Here is a 15,626-nt window from a genome sequence, read left to right on the forward strand (position 1 = left end):
GACATAGGACTACAATTTCAACCTATGACTCACTCATCTAAAACTCTTGTGTTGCATTTTGTTATGAGAGTCCATGTTTGGCATAAATGAAATGATAAAAATGATCATACCTCATTTCTTCAGTGTATGATCTTTTTCTAAACCAATGAATCACCTACTTTGTAGCATAATTAATTCGTTTAGGATCCTTTAAGAAAAGCTATTTTGAAAGAGATTTTCTCGATTAAACTAGAGACACTTTTGTTGCATCGATTTAACCATATGGTCTTTTTATCTTGGATATCAATCATTCTCTTTATGTATACGACTGATATACAAGACTATCTCTACTTTCGTAGAGATATATACATTAAGTCATAAAAGAGCAGAGCAAACACATAATTTTTCGTTAATAGAATTTAGAATCTACATGAGGTCTATCGTTTAGATAGTTCTTGTGGTCCTAAATCTAAATAAAACTATTCAGACATGTTAAAGAAAAACACATACATATTTTTAGACATATACATAAGCATAAGATAAAAGCAGATGATTGATAAAGGAATAAGGAAATAGAACCTGAATTATGAAACTGGATTACATCGAAGTACATGATCAATTGGAGACCTTTTTGCAAGAATGTAAAATTGATAGAAAAATAAAAGTGTTCTAAACTAATGTATAAAAAATAGAAATGGTAAGAGCGTGTAATATGAAATTACAAGGTATTTTAATAGTCATGAACCTATTAAAAATAGCCATAAATTGCAATTAGAGAGACTTAAAAACAAAATGTAACAGTCTAGGAAGTGGAAGGGTCAAAAGTGAAATAACAAAACATAGAAAATCCAAAGGTTGCTGGAGCCATTACAGCCAGACCGCAATGCTCTCAACTTTGTGCTGTCAAAATGCCAAAAATGGGAAGTTGCTTCTGGGGCTATTTCAAATGTATTGGCCATTACGACATAGCCGTAATGTCCCCTGATTCTTGTAGCTTCCTCTAATCTATTGTCTAGTTTCCATGCATTTTTTTGTATTTTTTTCGTTTCAGCTTCTATCCACTTGGTCATGACTTTGCACCTTCAAAACCTCCTAAAACATGAAGAAAACAAGGAAAGAGAAGTGAATGAAATGAAACAAAAACGGGATAAATGTACTAGATAAAATGATAAAATCAAGCCCTTAAAAATGATAAACATACAAATTTTCACATACTTTGTTAGTTCATCATCTATAAATGACCCTCTGTGATGAATAAATACATGAAGAAATTCTTTCATTTTTACCAATTTAAAACAAACCCTAAATTAGAAAGGGGGAGAAAATGGATGAATAAAACTCTAAAAACACACATTCAGTTAACCCTAATCATGTTTTGTTTGTAACTTCCAAAAATTAGAGATACATAGAAAACTGAATGAAAAAGGGCCTAAAATTTGCGAAAGGTCGAAAAAACACATCAATCCCTTAATAAGAAAAGGATTATAAGTTTGAGACACAATTTCATGTAATCTTGCAACAACGCTCCAAAAACTTGCATTAATATCCAAGGGTTGCCTTCTTCGTTCTTGAAGTCCTTGTTTTTCACTGCGGTTGTACCTTCGTCTTCTCCATGTTCTTCACTTCGATATACGTTTTCTCTTCAGTAGGTTTTATTTCTAGGCTAAACTATGTGAACATCTAATTAACTTACAATTATTTTCCACATTAACGCCATACTCAACAATATTAACTTACAATTATTTTTCACACCATCTCCATATGAATATCAAATTTGACTTTGACTAACATGTTTAACGAAAAAGGATAAATGTGACATAGTTGAAAGAAATAAGGGACCAAAATGGTCTTATTAAAAGGCACGAGAGAAAAATAAACTCTAAGTCAAAGAAAAGGGATCAAAATACACCTATCTATACTAGGGGTGGACAAAATTCCACCGTCCGAACAAAACCGTCCGATCCGTTAGTGGTTGGATAAAGCGGTTCGGTTTGGATTTAAAAACGGTTTGAATTGGAATGCAAAAATGGGTTACAGTGGGTTGAAGCGGTCGGATTTGGATACTAATTTGAGGTCCATCGGAATCCGGCCCGACCAATCTTTTAATATATTTATTTATGTATTATTATTAGGCAGTAGAAATAGGGTTTGTGCCGACAGAAACATACGATGTAACTTATCTCTTCTACTGTGAACCGGCCGCCCTACTCTTCTTCCCTCATCTCTGTCCTTTTTTTTCTTTTTCCTTGCTTCCATTGTGGTCATCACTTAGAGTTCTATTATTCATATAAATCTGTGATATATCACCCTCATTTTTGCTTGTTTCCTTCACCACTTCGTTTCTCTCTCTCTCCGTTTCAAACTTGAAGACCACTTAGTTTTGAAATTTAAACACTAACCCTCAAATCTTAGAAAAACAACACAAGAAAATTGATAAGGTAATAGTAACTAAAAATCATTCTTCACTCTTTGATATTTTATTTTTACTCCATGGATGACACTAATGTTGTTGTGGAAGCTTACAGAAGTATCTAAAACTGGCTAATGTTTAGAAAAAATTAGACTCATTTTCAAATGGGTCAAATCCGAAAAAACCGAGTTAATAAACCGATTCCGAAAAAAACCGAATCTGAATTAACCGATTGTTGAACCGGACGAAATTGGATCTGCAAGTTTGAACCGAGGGTTAGGCCGGATTGGGGTTCTGGGTCCGAAACCGGACCGACCCAACCGGTTGTCCACCCCTAATCTATACATAAGGGAGAGAGAATAATCTATTCTTATTTTGTTTGTTGTTAAATAAATTATTTATGTATAATCTTTATCATTTTATAATTTCTTTTAATCTCCAACCATGATTTTTTGCGATTAAATATCTATAATATTTAAAGAATATAGTATAACCTCTTAATTACAATATCATTTTCAATATTTTATTAAAAATGATATATTTTCCTGTTCTATAATAAGTGTTTTTCTCTCTCTCTCTCACTATTTTCTTTAACAATTATTTGTTTTCCTAAATCCCAAAAAGCAAAACAAAATTATTTATTCCCTTATAGGATAGTATAGTGCAATATTTATTTTTCTTAAAAATGTATTTTAATTTATTTGATTATTTAAATAATTATTTTTATTAGAAAAATATTTTAATAAATGTGATATATTTTGTCATTTAAATCAATAAATTAATTATTAAATTAAAATATGCAAAAATCTTAAATACAATATTTAAAATAAGACCGAGGGAGTAATTGATAAGACATTAACATACTCTCTACTTGTTACCTTTTGTATTTAAATATTTTTGTTTGTTTATTATAATTTGTCATCAAACCCTATTAGAAAATAATAGTAATTTATCACCAACTAAATTTAGTTTATGAGTTTTTTCATATATTAGTTATTGAATATGACTTGGTTTTCGATCTTTGCTCTATTATCTATGAGACGACTCTCTATAGAAAAAGATGGTGGCGTCATGCTATAGAATATAGTATTTTGGATGACCTCAATTTCTTATGTTCAATTAAAGTTTATTATTTCTATATCTCCGTCTTTTTAGGTTGAGGATTTTCGATCGTCTCATTTGAATTAGTTAAACCCTTTTTAAAGTAGTAGTTTTTCTTGATATCTTTTGTAAAATAAGATTCTTAGCAAAGAGTTTTTTTTTTTTTTTTTTTTTATAATCAAAGAAGGTATAATAAAAAAGCATAAGGGGTGTTAACCCACGATTACAAGAACATAAAAACCATTCCCACCCATTGAATGGATTCTCTAGAATTATAAGAACATAAAAACCGTTCCCACGCTACTACTTTCATCATCCCAAACGCATCAAAATTATGCAACAAGACATTATTAAAAGTAATCTCACTTCTACAATTCCAAACCCCCCAACAAAACGCTAGCCCAAAAAGCCATCTACTAGTCATCTTAAATTTAATTCTACAAATAGACTCTAAAGAGCAAAGACGGTTAAAAAGATTACCCGAAAAGCTTGCTCCATCAATCCGAAGTCAATCACAAAACTTTTTCCACCAAAGACAAGACACCGGACACAAGACGAATAGATGCTCCACATTTTCCTCCTCTAACCCACATAGCGGACACAATAAAAGTAACGGATCCACCAAAATCTTCCGCTTTGCCAAAGAGATTTTATTTAAGTATGAGTTTATTGTGGATCCTACAAGAATTTCTTATTTGATGTATAAGGAGTTCGTAAAGTCGACTTCTCATATATCCATGAGGTGACTATGATTTCACATTATATTCTTTAATTTATTTGAATACACTAAATGGTATTATTTTTTCAGATTTATCAATTAATAATATAAAGGATGTGGAAGAAAAATAATAATTTTTAACTTAGAAATAATATCAAGTTTTACATTTTTTCTACTTGTTTTGAGAATTTGTGTCTTAGTTATTAGCATTTTGAGAGTCTTAAATTTTATTCATGTCGTGGAGTGTTCTAGATACTTCTCCTAAAGAATTATGTTTTTCTACTGATGATTAATGTTTTTGAGGGTTAAGATCTACCATATGTCTCTTTTTATATATATATATATATATATATATATATATATATATATATATATATATATATATATATATATATATATATATATATATATATATATTGTTGTGTGTTTCTGAAAGGTTTATTAAATGTATATTAAACTTTTTTTTTACTAATTATATAGCTTTTTGTTGATTTGTTCCTGTTATGTGCTTGGTTGTTTATTTGTTGTATTTAGTGATATCAACTTACTACCTCTTGTGCTAATTGATCTCACAATTCCTTCTGCTTTGATAGACTTTGCTGCATTACCCCCATAGAGTTGGGGATAGAGTCTTTTACCTTATTTAAGTTTAATTAATACACTGAATTAAAATTATATATAGACGCTGATAGAAACTGTTGTGCAAATAATTGAAGAGACATAGCCCGCAATTTATGTAAAGTGTAAAAGTTTTCACGTGCTCTGAATAATGTTGCTTTTCCTCATCTTGTTCCGATGATGCTTGCAAGTTTATAACAACCACGCTTGCAAGGCTGACCTATCTTTCTTTCTTTTTCAATTAAAAAAAAATGGCTATAAACCTATGGTTTGTGGTTTATGATAACATCCTACCGTTTCATATTTACTAGAATTACCAAAAGTGTTGTGAATTCAATGCCACGAACAAAGTATAAAATAAGGGATGAATAAAGGACAAGGAAGAAGAGAAACACAAGATTGGTTATAACTGCTATTCTTTTACTTTCTCTTAAAACAAGATTACAAGTTTACAAAAATAACAAATAACCCCTCTCACCCCAAATTAGGATTTGCAGCGTTTCAATGATGAGAGACTAGTATGCTATTTATAATAAAACCTAACATACTAACTAATAAGTTTTTTTCCACAAGGCCCATTACACAAGCCAACTTAATAAACAAGCTAACTTAACAAATTAGGGTTTAAACACTAAAACCTAATTTAACATGCTAACAACCCTAGCATCTTCGACACAAGCATGTGAACAACCTTCGACTTCATGCTTAATCCTGTCGAACCAAGAAGCTACCCTTCGACCATACTAGAGTTCGATCCAATATCTCACAAATCTCCACCTTGGATCTAACTCTACAACATCAAGGAAACAAACTAGCTTTCTTCGTGCAGCTTTATCAACTGCATACAGTGGAAAAACTTGCAACTCGGCAATGTCTTGGTGATCATATCAGCAGCATTGTCTTCAGTCGAAACCTTCAGCACTTGGACTTCTCCACGCTCGATTACTCCTCTGACGAAATGCAGCCTCACATCAATGTGCTTAGTTCTCTCATGATAGGCTGAATTCTTCGACAGGTGTATTGCACTTTGACTATCACATTTAACAGTGATACCTCGACTTTGAAGTTTCAGCTCCTTCGCAAAACCTTCAAGCCACAATGCTTCTTTCACAGCTACAATTAGGGCAATATACTCCGCTTCAGTGGTTGATAGAGCAACAACCTTCTGAAGTGTTGCTTTCCAACTAATTGCAGTGCCAAACATAGTGAAAACATATCCAGAAATAGATTTTCTGGAATCCATACAACCTGCATAATCAGAGTCGACATATCCTTCTATTACTGCTTTACTATCTTCACCCAAGGCTCCACCATAAATTAGGACTCTATTCAGAGACCCATTTATGTACCTTAAAATCCACTTTAATGCTTGCCAGTGAGCCTTTCCAGGGTTCACCATGTACCTGCTTACAAGACTTACTGCATATGCTATGTCGGGTCTAGTACAAACCATAGCATACATCAAAGAACCAACTATATTAGCATATGGGATGCTATTCATATAGGCTCTTTCGACATCAGTACTGGGATACTGATCAATACTCAGCTTGAATTGAGGGTTTGTTGGAGTCACAACTGGCTTCGAATTCGACATACCAAACTTTTCGAGAATCTTCCGTAGATATGCCTCTTGAGATAAGCATAACTTCGACTTCTTTCTATCTCTTCGAATGTCAATTCCAAGAATCCTGGAAGCAGCTCCCAGATCCTTCACATCGAACTCCTTATTGAGTTCAGCCTTCACCCTCGTCACATCTTCAACATTATTGCTTGCTATGAGAATATCATCCACATAAAGCAACAAAATAACAAATGAATTACCAGGTCGAAATCTGAAGTAAACGCAATGGTCGAACTGACTTCTAATGAAACTTATGCGTGCCATGAACTTGTCGAATCTCCTATTCCACTGTCGAGGAGATTGTTTCAGCCCATACAAAGATCTCTTTAACTTGCACACACAATCTTCCTTCCCCTTTTCGACATACCCTTCAGGTTGCCTCATTAGGATCGTTTCATCTAGATCACCATACAAGAACGCAGTTTTCACATCCATCTGTTCCAGTTCAAGATCGAACTGTGCCACCATGGCAAGCAACATTAGAATGGACCTATGCTTCACAACAGGAGAAAACACATCATTGAAGTCGACACCTTCTTTCTGAGTGAAACCCCTTGCAACTAACCTTGCCTTGTATCTTTTCGACGTCACTCCTTCAATTCCTTCCTTAACTTTGAAAATCCATTTACAGCTGACTAACCTTGCCCCAGCAGGTTTCTTGATCAGTTCCCAAGTATGATTATCATGAAGAGATTTCATCTCATCATCCATGACTTTCACCATTCAGTCTTATTTCGACTCCTCATAACTTCCTTGTAGTCTCTAGGTTCTTCGTCTAGAACCTCACTTGCAGAGATTAAGGCATAAGCTATAAGATCTGCATACCCAAGTCTCTGAGGTGCCTTGATGACTCTTCTCGACCTATCTCTCGACAATAGCTAGTCATCGTCAGTTTCCTCAACTTCCTCAACATCTTCTGCTTCTTCTTTGACTTCATCAGGGATATGCAATTCAGCATCAACATGCTCCACCTCAACAGGAATCTCTACCTGTTCCAGCTCTTCGTCAGATGTTTCTGTACTTCGACCAACATCATCAATTTTCTTAAAAGCCATTTCAGATTCATTGAAAACTACATCTCGACTAGTGATACACCTCATATGACCTGGCTCTAGGAACCATAGCCTATAAGCTTTGACTCCTTCAGGGTATCCCATGAACATGCATTTTAGAGCTCTAGGTTCGACCTTGTCTTGCCTAATGTGAGCATAGGCTACGCAGCCAAATACTCTCAGTTTGTCGAGATCTGGTGGATGTCCCGACCAAACTTCTTCAGGTGTCTTCATATCTAACGCTGTCGAAGGACATCTGTTTATCAGATATGTTGCTGTCGAAACAGCCTCAGCTCAGAACACCTTCTTTAGTCCAGCACTAGTCAACATGCATCTGACTCTCTCCAAAATAGTTCGATTAAACCTTTCAGCCAAACCATTTTGCTGTGGAGTACCTGCAGTAGTTTTGTGCCTTGCAATACCAGAGGCAGCACAAAAACTGTCGAATGCCTCATTGCAAAATTCAAGGCCATTGTCGGTTCTCAACCTCTTGACCTTTCTGCCAGTCTGATTTTCAACCAGAGTCTTCCAACTTTCGAAATTCTCAAAAGTTTCATCCTTAGTCTTCTAGATGAATACCCATAATTTTCTGGAATAATCATCTACTATGGATATAAAATACCTTGCTCCTGAATGTGATGGACACCTTGCAGGCCCCTAAAGATCAACATGGATGTAATCAAGGGATCCATGTGTTCTTTGTTTGCCTTTGTTGAACTTCACTCTGCAAGATTTTCCAAGTACACAGGGTTCATAAAACTTCAGCTTTTCGACTTTGTCTCCACCAAGCAGATTTTGTTTTCGTAATTTGACTAGACCCCTTTCACTGACATGGCCCAATCTCATGTGCCAGATTTCTGTCTTCGACAAAGGTTTCGTGGATGCAACATTTGTCGAACCACTTACAAATTCAGCCTCAAAGGTATACAAGCCTTGTTTCTTCACGCCTCTCAAAACTTCCTTCGAACCCTTCATGACTCTTAGGATATTTTTCTCTCCTTGGAAAACATATCCTTTCTTGTCGAATTCACCAAGAGAAAGTAGATTTCTCTTCAAATCAGGAACATATCTGACTTCAGTCAACAACCTTATTGACTCATCATGGAATTTGAACCTCATAGATCCAACACCTGCAATCTTGCAAGCCTTGTTGTTTCCCAACAATACTGATCCACCATCTTGATCACATAATTCCTCGAACAAGTCTTTGTTTGGAGTCATGTGCCAAGTGCAACCTGAATCCATAATCCACTCTCTTCTCGAGTCACTGCTTGAAACCACAAGAACATCAGATGATTCGAAATCATCTTGAACAATGGCTGCATTGCCATTATCCTTACCTCCATGATCTTTCAAGCGTTCAGGGCACACCTTTCTTGTGTGACCCTCCTTCTTACAATGATAGCATCGAATGCCAGATGCTTCGCCACTGTAAGACTTCGATTGGCTTTTGCCCTTCTTCTTGTCAAACTTACCATCCTTTCGTAAGATTTTTCCTTTAACGGCCAAACCTTCGCCAACAGTCGAAGGTTTATGCTCCTTTCGTTCGTTCAAGTCCTTAGAATACAGGGCTGATTGAACTTCTTCAAAGGTCAGGGACTCTCTTCCATACAGGAGAGTTTCTTTGAAGTGAGCATGTGATCGAGGCAAAGAACACAATAGTAACAACGCTTGATCTTCATCATCGATCTTCACATCAATATTTTCAAGATCAAGAATCAGCTTGTTGAACATATCCAATTGCTCAGCCAACACTTTGTCTTCAATCATCTTGAATGAATACAAAGCTTGCTTCAGGTAGAGTCGATTTACCAGCGATTTGGTCATATACAAACTTTCAAGTTTCACCCATAAACCTGATGCCGTCGTCTCCTTTGATACCTGCCGGAGAACCTTATCACCAAGGCTCAACAAAATTGCGCTGTGTGCTTTCTCGATCATATTCGTCTTCTCCGCTGCCGTCAATTCTGCATTCATGGCTGCCTCTCCCTTCAACGCTTCCAAACAACCCTGCTAAACCAGTAGGGATTTCATCTTCAAGCGCCACAGACCGAAATCATTCACTCCGGTGAACTTTTCAATCTCATACTTTGTTGAAGGCATCTTCTCCACGCTCACCGCACCAATTTGTTGTGAATTCAATGCCACGAACAAAGTATAAAATAAGGGATGAATAAAGGACAAGGAAGAAGAGAAACACAAGATTGGTTATAACTGCTATTCTTTTACTTTCTCTTAAAACAATATTACAAGTTTACAAGAATAACAAATAACTCCTCTCACCCCAAATTAGGATTTGCAGCTTTTCAATGATGAGAGACTAGTATGCTATTTATAATAAAACCTAACATACTAACTAATGGGCTTTTTTCCACAAGGCCCATTACACAAGCCAACTTAATAAACAAGCTAACTTAACAAATTAGGGCTTAAACACTAAAACCTAATTTAACATGCTAACAACCCTAGCATCTTCGACACAAGCATGTGAACAACCTTCGACTTCATGCTTAATCCTGTCGAACCAAGAAGCTACCCTTCGACCATACTAGAGTTCGATCCAATATCTCACAAAAAGTTTTATTTATGCTCTCTTGTTCTTATTAATCCAAAGTTTGTTATGAGAGATTAAAATATTGGCTAAATTTTGTCGTGCCGAATAGTCATGGCATTGACTAAATATTATTTCCACTAAGAATCGAATTCAGTATTCTCCAAATTTTTATTCTTTAGCAAGGGTTCGTTTATCACTCGAGCTCAATTACTGGTTTGAATTAACAAAAGTTTAATCGAAGTTGATATAACTAAAATTTAAAAGAGTTTAATGGATATACAATTTTACACCCTTTAGTAAAATAACTATCAAATCACAGTGTTACATCCGAATTTTAAAAATGAACCGTGCTATTTAGTACGAAAAAATTTGAAGAAGAAATACAAAAATATATACGTGTCATTATTTTAGAAGTAAATTTTAAATTAATTTTAAACTTAATTTCTTTTTAATAGAGATGATGAAGTTGTGGTAAATGGTAATAATAAATAAGATTTATTGTGCATTTTTTGTTTTTTCATTTTAAATCTAAAATTCATTCCCATTCTATTTTCTCATTTTAAAATTAAAACTATTTTGATTAAAAAATAAGGAAAAATTCACCACTTATTCACTGAAACGCACGCTGATAGATTAGAACCCTAAACACGGCACAGCACACAGAGCCTCCGTCTCAGTCCACCGTCATCCGCCCCACAACCGCCGCAGGATCAAATGGCTCTGCGAGGAGTTTGGCAACTGAAGAAGCTTGTTGTTAGCTACAGCGATTGGGGTGGAAGTAGCAAAGGTATAAGGTATATATACAACAACAATCACTTTACCTTGTTCAATTTTCCATTTCATCGATTTATGCTTTCACAAACCATCAAGTTTTTTTTTTTTCTTTTCGATTTATGGAATTATTAGAAAAATGATTAATTTTTTCTTGCTTTTATTCAATTTTTGATTTATGCCCAATCTCAAATCATGTTCATGTATAAGTATTAGGTTTCTGCATTACAGTTAGAACAAATTCAACATGAATTACAGTTAATTTTTTAGTTTCTACATTTTAACAAAGTTTTGATAATCAGAATGCATCTTCTTATTGCATTTGTATTGTACATGGAATTCTTACTTTTAGTTTTAAATATTCGATAGGGCATTTATGGAGTCGCATATGCCAGCGTTTAAGGAGTCAAATCCTCAGTTAGAGGTGGCCACTGAAATGATTCGTGGTCAGCATCCACATCTAAAGGCTTTTTACAGTAAGTTTCCCGGACTCACTCGTAACTTTGTCAGTAAGTTTTGTTTTGGTAACTGTAACCAATGATTCTCTTGTGCTAAACAGAGAACCATAATGATCGAGTGGTGTGTGTGAAGAATATGGACCCTGAAGAGATACTTCTGCATGCTACCAGGCTGAGGAATGCACTGGGAAGGAAAGTTATAAAACTGAGGACAAGGCATGTAACCAAACACCCTAGTGTCCAAGGTACATGGTCAACTGCTTTGAAATTATAGGATGAATAAAACCTGGTGCATGAGAAAGCTACCCTTAGTAGTGCTAAGTCAGTCAATCCTTTTTCTTTGGCCAATTTCTCGAATATTTGTGAACTGATTAAGATAAGCTCTCATGCTGTCTAGTGCAATTGCCAAGATTTCAGTTGTTCAGATCAGATACATTTTTCGTTGTTGGTTTGGTGTAAAACCTTCGGCTAGTTAAACGTCATATCTTATTAGCCTTTTAAGTGTCTTATTGAACAACTATCAACTTTATTATGGCTAAGGAGCTGAACTTGTTTACATTGTTAGTTTGTAATAATATCTATCAAATTCATCTGAGTTTTGAAATTCTTCTGCTTTCTTACTCTTTCTATCTTGTGAAATAATCATCCTATACTCTAGCCGCAAAAGAAAATCAGCATACAGCATTGTTCAAACTTTCAATCAATTGTGTTTTAAGATTGGTCTATTTTGATTACCCAGTGTATTGGGTTTGGGGGCCAAAAAAACTTCACTATTTTCATTTTGATTGCTGATTTTTGGGTTTGGCTGCTGCCTAATTTCTGTCTTTTTAAATGTAGTTTGTATTTGTATTCTTGATAAGTGATAAGATGAGACATCAAATTATAATTTAGGAAGTTACTTTAGATAGCATAATTGAGATATACCGAAAAAAAGGTGATCCATCTGAAAGCAAAACCTAGAGCTCTCGTCTCTCTCGTTTTCCACTGTCGCTCCCTTTCTTTTTCCTCCATCCTTTCCATATTCAAACGCTACTGTAACTACGTAGAGACATGGTGAGGTGGTGCGACCACCTTCTAACCCATCCGGGATTGTTGTGGTAGCAGGTTGATGATTATCCGAGTCTCTCATCTTGATTGGCTTTGGACTGTTAGGCTCGAAATTAGGATCGAAATGACCGTTATTGCTTGCTTTTGATTTTAGAGTGAGCTGTTGGTAAGTGGTTCTGCTTCCGTGTTGGCGGTCAGATTCATTATCCGATCTTCACATTCTCTGATCTTTGGGTGGTTGTTCTTCTCTCAGATCAGCTCCTCCGGCACATGGTTGTTGGATTTGTCGTTCTTCTCTCATACAATGTTGAATATGCGTTCGATATGCATTTTGGTTGCTTTTCCAAGTTGTGGATTTGTGCCTTTTTCAGATTTGTGTTGTTTGTGTTTCTCAACCCACAGTTGTTTTTCGGTTTGCCATTAATGGACTATTGTTTTGTTTTTGAAACCGATCGTATCACCTTGTTTGGTGCTGTTTTGTGTGATGAGTTCTTCATCCTCATATTTGTGCCTCGGTTTGATTGGGCTGAATTGGTTGGATTGCCTGCTGCAACTCGTCTGTAAGTTGTTGGCTAATGGTATTGTCACCATGTTGACGGTCAAGTTCATCAACCATTGTAAGTTGTTGGCTAATGGTATTGTTGCTGTGTTGAAGTCAAGTTCATTAACCATTTTTAAAACTTGGGTTTAGTGCTAGTCAGTTCGAACATCACATTTTTTGCAATTTGGTTTCATTCTCGTGCGCGGATTAAATGGATTGTGCGCATGATGTGTGTTATCACTGTATTTTGATCTGTTTTTTAATTGTACTTTTCTTTTGGATTGTATTTATGGTTGCACTGTATTTTGGTTTCATTGAGTTAAGTCCTATGTAACCCAATTTTCTGCACTACTACTTTTATTTTATATATTTATGAAGTTGATTAAAAAAAAGATAGCATAATTGTAAAGTACTATATGTGCAGATATTTAAAATTTAGCAGTACCTGAGGAACAGACTCTATTTCCTTAGTAATGAAATTCAAAGCAGAAGCAAAAGCAAAGAGAGAAAACAGATGAAAGGAAAACAAAGCATTAAAGCAATAACCCATTAAAACAATATTACTCTCTAATCAAAACAAGAAAACATTGTTTTGTTTTGGTACAACTCAAATTTCAAATAGTTGTTTTAGATTGTAAGGCCATGTGACATTTCCATTTCCATTCCAAATCAATTTGGCAAAATGCTGATTAGCTTTATCTGTAGGATGATGAGAGTCAAAGAACACATGTTCATTCACATTTTCACATAACTCATATTCTTTTATTCCTTTGTTCCCTCCACAACTGTCTTCTCCTCTATAAGGGCCACTTCCACAACATGCTCTACTTGCTTCTTTGAAACCTTTTCAAAAAAAAACAATCAAACATAAATTAGCAATGATTCCAATATACATGCTTGCAAATAAAAATCACAACCTGCGCCCGATGTCTCTGCAGAACTACCATCAGAGCTGAACTACCATCAGAGCTGGCTTAATGGAACACATAATAAATTATTAGTTTGCACGAGTGAATACCATATTTTGAAGGATATTCCAACACTTGAGAAAGTGCACTGTAGAAATCATTGATTGAGTATTTGAATCCCTCTAACTGATTCTCTAGCTTCTGAACCATTTTTGTGAGCTTCTTATTGTGTAGTCTTGCTACTGCTGAAATTTCTTCTAAGCATTCATCTTTTCTTCCATTCTTTACCAAGATTCTTATGCTTGGAGAGCATCCTATAGGGCCTACATTAAGCAACCCAAATTTCCTTCCACCTAGGTCATAAATTTCCTAAAAAAAAATCATAAAATTAGTATTTAATATCTTATAAAACTAGGATATTTAATCATATTAAAAAATTATTTAATAAAGCTTGACCTACTTTGATGACATCTGTGAGGTTTCCAATGACAATATCAACAAATTGTTGATGATCAACAGGTAGAAGAACACCTGAGTTTGGATCAAGAAGACTACCATAATCATTGCTTCCAACACTAAACAAGTACACAGATTTGAACATCAACTCCTCTGTCTTTTCATGTCCAAGTTTCTCCCTGAATGATTTCTTTACCTTTCTTAAATAACTCATCTGTGTCTTCAAGTCTATCACCTATATGTTAACAACAATAAATTTAACATATAGTTAAAATAATAGCCAATGAATTTTATGTTGTTGAGTCAAATAGACTAGTGAATAGAATAAGTGAGATGTCGTGGGTTCAAATCTGCGTCACTGTATCTAATGATCCTGCACAACTATCATTTGAGTTGACTTAACAAAACAATAACTAATGTATTTAAGGATGAGCTTACACTTCCTTGAGCTGTTTGTGAGAGCGCACCAGATCCCCCTGATGCAAAATTAACTCCATAGATATATTCAGGGTGACCCGGATGCAAATATGGTGGAAGCAAAGGCAACCCGGCATATTCAGCTGCAGGACTCATCAAAGTTAGAGCAAGCATCAAGATTCAAAAGGCGTTTACAAATCAACTTTCATTCGAGTTTAGAGGGTAATATGAGTCTATACTAGCACAACAAAATAAATATATGCTTTAAAACAAATAGTACCAACAATATCCGGTATCATGCGTCCATCGGAAAACCTGCCGGAAGGATACTTGAAGATAGTTTGTCCATAAGGAGGATAATTAGCTTGATAATCTGTGGTAGTATTGATGTAATTGTTGTTTCCATTATCAAATAGAGAATCTCCAAATATGAATAGTGCACCATGTTTCTTGGGCAAGCATGTCATGATCATGCTATTGCTAAAACAGTGACTTATTTGGATTATAATACCTAAATACAGCACAAACAAATACATTAAACCCCCCATAATTGCAAATTGAAACTTGATTAATCAATCTTATACTTATGCTTCACTCTGTTAGGTGTCATTTATATACAAGTGTATATTATAAATTTGACTGGTTTTTGGTTGGTAGGTCAAAATTGCTTACGCTGCATGTTGGATTTTACGAGGGAATAGAGTGATTTTATTGAAGTTATATTAAGTAATTTCTTTAAAATGACGTTCTAATGACAAAGAAGTTAAATTAGAATTAGACTATTCAACAAAACAAATTCAAGTTGGATTGTTATATGGCACGGTCAAAAAAAGGAGGCTTGTAACTAGAAAAAAAATTACTAGTCTAATTTCTTTATAATTGTGTTAGTTTCTATAAAATTATATTTTATAAGTCTATTTTTGAAGTTTTTTAAAAAACTAAATGATTATGTATTGTGGTATACTATTTTGTATT

At 34.8% G+C, this 15,626-nt stretch overlaps 2 protein-coding genes across 2 annotated transcripts; one reads left to right on the top strand and one right to left on the bottom strand.

Moving 5' to 3' along the window:
- Positions 1-10,635: 10,635 nt before the first annotated feature.
- Positions 10,636-11,909, top strand: LOC131616461 (large ribosomal subunit protein mL43-like). The gene is made up of 3 exons (XM_058887793.1): positions 10,636-10,847; positions 11,194-11,300; positions 11,384-11,909. Exons 1-3 carry the CDS (start codon positions 10,768-10,770, stop codon positions 11,554-11,556), a joined length of 360 nt encoding a protein of 119 aa, XP_058743776.1. The 5' UTR covers positions 10,636-10,767; the 3' UTR covers positions 11,557-11,909.
- Positions 11,910-13,280: 1,371 nt separating this feature from the next.
- LOC131616460 (GDSL esterase/lipase 1-like) lies at positions 13,281-15,234 on the bottom strand. Its single transcript, XM_058887792.1, has 5 exons — positions 14,932-15,234; positions 14,673-14,794; positions 14,239-14,469; positions 13,889-14,147; positions 13,281-13,713 (listed from the first exon to the last, which is right to left on the bottom strand). Exons 1-5 carry the CDS (start codon positions 15,197-15,199, stop codon positions 13,478-13,480), a joined length of 1,116 nt encoding a protein of 371 aa, XP_058743775.1. The 5' UTR covers positions 15,200-15,234; the 3' UTR covers positions 13,281-13,477.
- Between the last annotated feature and the right edge of the window lie 392 nt (positions 15,235-15,626).

This window comes from Vicia villosa, linkage group LG7 (assembly GCF_029867415.1).
Source record: "Vicia villosa cultivar HV-30 ecotype Madison, WI linkage group LG7, Vvil1.0, whole genome shotgun sequence".
In the NCBI taxonomy this organism is placed as follows: domain Eukaryota; kingdom Viridiplantae; phylum Streptophyta; class Magnoliopsida; order Fabales; family Fabaceae; genus Vicia; species Vicia villosa.